Here is a 6,666-nt window from a genome sequence, read left to right on the forward strand (position 1 = left end):
CCTCAAGCTTTATTAATATCCAATATTTTCTGGGAAAGTTTTAAGGTTTGCTCTTAGCCATAACCTTTATATGATCCTAACAAATTTGAATCCACAGAATAAAATTTGGGTGCCTTTCACCAACACAGACCTCCAAATCTAACTCTAAAAAGACCTCCTTTTTTTTTTTTACAGTTATTGACAAACACACGCTACAGTCGATTTGTGAATTCATTTTTTGAAAATAACAATGTGACAATAAAACACTTAATATTGACATATCAATTAAATGATTAGGATCCACTTACCTAGATGCAAAATTACAATAGTGATCCACATCCTCTTTTGGGTACGCAAGCTTCATCGTTACCTACTCAGTGAATCTATTTCATTGTTTTCTACTAAGAAGAATGCTGTGATCTATGTTGCGATATACTGTAGATCCAAGTGATCTTAAAATGAGTAAAAAAATTCTCAAAATAAGTGTAATTACCCTTAATTTGAGCGCGTAAATAAGATGATCTGCCAATGGAGTAAGTATGTTTAGCCTTAGAATAAGACATTTGAATATAATGCACTTAAAATAAGGGACTGCAGTAGTTTATCTTATTTTAAATGTAAATTGTCTTATTTCATTTGCAAAGTGTCTCACTTACCTGCTCAATTCAAGAAAAAAATTGACTTTGATGTCAATTTTTTGGAGTGAGGATAGACATTGTAATGTCAAGAAACATTGGATCATCATCCAAACGAATCAATATAAAACCTGTTTCATGACAAAGCTGCTAATTTAGACCCTTGTAGTAAACCTGGTTACCAAAAACATCTATTGGCAAAAGAAAAACACAAACTATTTTTGTTTTGTTTTACCCTGAAACCGAAACCTGTATGAACTGGGAAGTTCTGACATCACAGATAAATATTTTAAGCCCACCATCATCCACTTCAGTTTGCATTGGGAGTCCAAATTTTCTTGACCGCACTTCCTCTTTTAAAAACACCCTATAAAACAACACTACCATATTTGTTTTAATAGCACCTTATAAAGGTTAACAGAAATTCCTTTGAATTTTCTTTGTAAATAATTCTTGCCCAGCTCTATTCTGAGTTCTTCTTAAACAGCATGAGTGCCTTAAGTACAAGATGCACAATAGTTTGAGAACTATGGTTAAAGCAGTCATGGGTAGATCATGAAAATCTGGTCACAAAATCAGATTGTTGTGAGAATTTTGCAGTTTTGACATATTTTTGTTGATATTTCTCTGTCACTCTTAAGGAAAATTGTTAAAATACTGTAACTTTGGCTCAACTAGGACTGTTTGTAGTGTCAGCAGATCCTGTCTCTTTTCCCTTTGATTGTTTTTCTGTTTTTTTTGTCAATTAATGCTAGTGTTTCCTTATTTTGTGTTTTTTTTTAAAAAGGTTGGCTGTTACGGGAGGTTGGTGGCAGCTGGATAAAGCACCGTCGGTACTGGTTTGTGCTGAGCCACGATTCCCTGGACTACTACACCGGGCCAGAGAAAGGCGCTCGGCGACTGGGCACTCTGGTCCTCACCAGCCTCTGCTCCGTCATTTGGCCAGACAAGCAGACGTACAAAGAAGCAGGTAAGCTCAGTGAAATGTTATTACTTGGAAAGGGAGTGGCTGCCTTGAACCCCAGTCGGCCTCGGCAGATGGCCGCTCACACTGAGCCTGGTTCTGCTGGAGGTTTCTTCCTGTTCAAAGGGAGTTTTTCCTCTCCACTGTCGCTACAAGCATGTGAGGGATTGTATTTGAGTCAATGAGTCAATGCAATCAACTGGTTTTCCTTAGATAGAAAACTTTGTATCAATTTGACTGTATGATCTGGTTGAACTGTAAAGTGCCTTGAGATGACATGTGTTGTGAATTTGGCGCTATATAAATAAACTGAATTGAATTGAATTGCCTAGTGGTTAGGGCATAGAGCTTGGAATCCTGAGGTGCTGAGTTTGAGCCCCACTCCCACAAACTGCCTCTCTGGATCCCTAAGCAAAAGACCCTTGACCCCACACTGCTCCCCGGGCGCCGCACAATGGTAACCCACTGGTCCTAAAGGGGATGGGTTAAATGCAAAGAGTTAATTTTGTTGCTCTGTACTTGTGACAGTGTAATGACAATAACAGCTGGGGAAAAAAGGAAAGCATAAAGAAATGAGCAAAGGTAAACTCAAAGCGCAAAGGTTTGGCCTTCCCTACTTTAGATTTATTTTATTTTTTCTTGAAAGTCTTTTGATTCACTTTTCCTTCCCTTGTGTGACACATATCTGTACTTTTGGGAAATCCCATTTTAAATTTTTTCTTCAAAAACATGACTCAGAACTGAATTAGAACCTTTGGTGTATCCCTTCCTTTTTTTAGATGAGCGAAACAAAAGATTTAAAGATTGCAGAGGAAAAGTCTCAGTATAGTGACACAGAGATGACCCTACCCTTGTCGCCCTCAAAGTCTGTCTGGCTGCTCCTCGTGGAGCAGAATGTGTGCTGCTGACTAAACCAAAACCACTTAAAACATCATGAACTGTTCTATAAATCGAAGCCAAAACATAACTCTTGCTAGATCATCGCACCCAGGGACTTTTCTGGACTGAAGTGTTTTCAACAGCGGTTTTGTCACTAGCACTGCTGACTATTCCACCACTGAATAGAGTTGTGTTTCCTCCGATACTTTCAGACTACAGTTCCCTTTGAGGACTTGATTTCTTGCATCATCAATTCATTCAACTGAAATACATTTTTTAGCCTTAAATAAAGCCATTGTCACTTACGTTCACACTGCAGCCTGAAGTGACCCAAATCCGATTTTTTGGCCCATATCCGACCTGTATCTATTCCTTCATGGCTGTCTGAACACCACAGATGCAATTTTTTGCAATGCGACCCAGGCTACTTGGCTATGTGGTCCTGAATCCGATACGAATCAAATCTTTTTAACCATCTTGAAAAGATTGTGTTTTTATTGTTGGGAAAGATCATTAGATGCGCTCCGGCACTACCATCCATGTTTACTTTTGTAAACACAGAGCATGCTGGCTTGTGATGTCATTACGTCCCTTTACTGCGCATGCAGGACACTTGCGTTGTATGAATGCAGTTCACACAGGAGATCACAAACAAGTCGCATATAATTGGAAACATGAACAGCAACGCAAAAAAATCGGATTCCACAAAAAAATCGGAATTGAGCATCAAGGCCTGAAGTGTGAACGTAGCCTCAGTTGGTGCTTTATCTAGAATCTGACCTAAAAGGGGATGCATTGCTTTTTCTCTGAGGCTGGCAGCAGAATATCTGTTCTTGTTTTGCCTTAGTGTGGCCTGAGGTTTTGCTCAGTTTGACCTTTGATCCTTAGCAAATCTGAGAGAGGAAGTCAGAAAGAGAGAGAAAGTCTAGGTGTCACAGTGTAGTACTACTTCCTTTTTACTTAAGTTACACTAAAGATCTTAATTTCATTTACTCCTTTTTTTTTCAGGTTACTGGAGCATTACTGTTTATGGACGGAAGCACTGCTATCGGCTGTACACCAAGCACTTCAATGAAGCCGTGCACTGGGCCTGCGCTATCCAGAAAATCATTGATACCAAATCCCCGGAGGAAACGCCGACACAGCTTTTGATTCGAGACATCGAGGTGGGCCCCAATGAAAGACAATATAAACATGCATGCAATTCCTGTCAAACTACTCTTGATAAGAGCCACCAAACACAAACAGCTACAGGACTGCTCATTTTTCACCCTTCAGTGTTATCATGGAAACCAGACAGCCACACTGTTCATAGTTCGTTCGGAGTCCAAAGTTTACTCTAAATGCATTTTTACCTTTTCAACAAACTCAGTTTATGTCACCAAACATTACAGGATACCAAAAGGAGAAAGGGTTTTTAAGATAAAGGAGTTTCCAGGGATTTAACCTGAACTTGTGCAGAGTGCATTTTATAATCTGCAAGTAGCTGCAGAAAATGTTTTGGAATCTAATGAGCAGTCAAGAGACTTTTCTTGCATTTGTTCATCATCGTGTGTTTAAAAAATAAAAAGGGGGGCAGGTTTTGGCAAAGGAGGTGGAAAAGGGGCAAGGCAAGAATCATTAGGTTCAGATAAGCAGACCTTTGCATGGCCTCCTGTCTCCGTAATCTCCCAACGAGAGTCTCTAATCTTGAATAAAGTGTTGCATTTACTTGCCTCTGTCTATCACTGTGCGCTCGACGAGAAGGGGCCGAGCTAATATTTGGAAGAAAGAAAAGGCCTGCTTTTAAAGGGCTTTTCTAAGGCTGAAACGGATAATCTGATTATTTGTAATCATTGGATTATTCAAACGATGGTGAGCCAAGTTATTAAATCGAATTATTAACAAAAAATGGCTCCGAAAAATGCCACATGCTGAAAAAAAAACAGAGTAGTAATTGAGGAAAAAAAACTGTAAAAAGATGATATACATTTGCATTTAAGAGGAAAAACGTACTTTTTCCAGAACTTCTCTCTTGTTTCAATTATGTAAAAAAATCTAGTGTTAAAGTTTTTCATATCCAATTAGTTCCAGCCCAAAGCTCTTCCTTCATATGTATAAAAACTCCATCTTGCTTTAGATCTAGCTAGTATTATTTTATGTATTTCTTTTGAACTACAGCTGATGTACAGAAACACAGTTGATGTATCCTACCGAGGACAACCAGAGAGCAGCATCTTATTCCCACGATACAAACAAAAGACTGAGTTAACTTTGCCACACTTGGGAGGGCAAAGCTCAATCATTTCACAGCATGTCAGACCTAGAGAGAAAGAAGGGGAGGGAGATATTGGAGGAGTTGCAGAGTCAGGAGAGAGCCAGAGCCGTTGCAACGTTACTAATGAGCAACAGGTGCTCGGGGGCAGTAGTGTGGAAGCCATCTGTACTTCTGGAAGGCATCTATCCACATACACAGTGAAAGACAGAAATGCACGCACAGTCAACCCATTGACACCGGCGGATGAAGTATAACGTGTCAGTCATGCAAGTGTGGTGTGCTGGGTCATCACTTGACCTTCCTGTTGCTTTGAAAGCTGCCAGAGCCGAATTGTGACCTCGGTCAGATCGACCTTGGTCACCCCAGACGGACGAAAACAAGTGCTAAATCATAGATGCCGACAACCCTCCTGTCTGATTTCAGGGACACAGAATGAATCTGATATACTTTATACATCTTTTGGTATGTGCACAGGAGAATAAGTTCAATCCGGAGGTGGTGGAACACATCTACCAACACAACGCCATCCTGAAATACACCCAGGACCCCCTGTATGCTCCTCTGCTTCCTTTCCCTTATGGCAATCTGGAGCACACATGTGAGTACTCAAGATGTGTATGCCAAACATAACAAAGGCTTTATATGAAGTTCTATTTTAGTATCTGTACCGTATCTTTTCTCTTCAGACCACAATGGGAAGGGTTACGGTTCCGTGCGTGAGGAGGCTGTGAAGCTCTTCAATTGCCTGCAGCAGCTGGAGTCGGCACGGGAGCCGGTTCCCATCATCCAGGGCGTGCTGCAGACCTGCCTGGACCTGCGGCCCCTCCGCGATGAGGTCTACTGCCAGCTCGTGAAGCAGACGAGCCACACGCCTTACCCGAACACCGCCGCGCATCTCCGTTACTGGCAGCTTCTCACCTGCATGAGTTGCACCTTCCTGCCGGGGTCCAATGTGCTCAAATACCTGCGGTTCCACCTCAAGAGGTGAGAATCTACAGAAAAAGCTTTTTGCCTGCTTGGCATAATATTCTAATGGTGAAATACATAGCTTTATTGCATTGATCCAAACATTTTAAGAAAAATGTATAACATAATTTAATGATCAAAAATTGGCAAAAAAATGTATCCTACAAATGTAAAATTGATCCAGGAAATATGACAAATAATGTACTTTAAAATAAACACATAAGAAGTGTAAAAATTTCAGTGCTTATTGTGCAAAGTGTTATCCTTTTGACTGTTCTGATATTTATTGAGTAAAACAAGTATAACCAGTTGATAGTAGCTGGTTGTTAGTCAGGCTTTGTGCTCGTTTAGCAAGCCTGCAGTCGCCTGCTCAACAGCCATGTAGCTAAGCTTCAAAACAGAGCTAACTTAAAAGGAGTATTTTACAGCATTATTAAATAGAAATATTTTCAATGGCAGATTTTTTCTTCTTGTGAAGAAGCAGTAGCATCCTTCCAGCCTCTTAAACAGCAGTGTGCAGCAACACATTTGGTGGGACATCAGTTTACTCTTGTGATCTATCTTTGTTCACTTCTATAAGCACTTCTGATTGGTATATATGCGTCTCTAAAATACATTTTTGTGAATGCATTCTTTTTTGTCTTTAAAGGCATAAAATGTTTTCCTTACTCGTTTCAAATTTTCCAACTCGCAAAGGGAACTATCCCAACTCTGCCTGTCATGAGCTCCGGCTTCCAAAACTACTCAAGAGTTTATGCGGTCCATACAAATGGAAAAACACTCAATCCCCTCTGCCACTTTCTCTGGCATTTTACTAGAAGGACTTTGGGCGGAATTAAATTAATGGCGAAATATTTTCAGCATTTTTTCCAAAACAGAAACCCATTGAAACCTTACCATGGATTGACCTGTACATATTAGAAAAGGACATTTTCAGAGAGGAATTACTCATGATAAAAGTCTCATGAACCTTAATCACCACATGT

General features: G+C 40.1%; 1 protein-coding gene across 1 annotated transcript in view; it reads left to right on the top strand.

Moving 5' to 3' along the window:
* plekhh3 (pleckstrin homology, MyTH4 and FERM domain containing H3) overlaps positions 1-6,666 on the top strand; it is a 43,987-nt gene that overhangs the window by 28,658 nt on the left and 8,663 nt on the right. The window contains exons 4-7 of the mRNA XM_015385958.1: positions 1,402-1,584; positions 3,466-3,623; positions 5,189-5,312; positions 5,401-5,698. Of these exons, the coding sequence (XP_015241444.1) occupies positions 1,402-1,584; positions 3,466-3,623; positions 5,189-5,312; positions 5,401-5,698 (763 nt within the window). The remainder of the gene's footprint in view (positions 1-1,401; positions 1,585-3,465; positions 3,624-5,188; positions 5,313-5,400; positions 5,699-6,666) is intronic.

Source organism: Cyprinodon variegatus, unplaced genomic scaffold, assembly GCF_000732505.1.
Source record: "Cyprinodon variegatus isolate N-32 unplaced genomic scaffold, C_variegatus-1.0 Scaffold352, whole genome shotgun sequence".
NCBI lineage: Eukaryota > Metazoa > Chordata > Actinopteri > Cyprinodontiformes > Cyprinodontidae > Cyprinodon > Cyprinodon variegatus.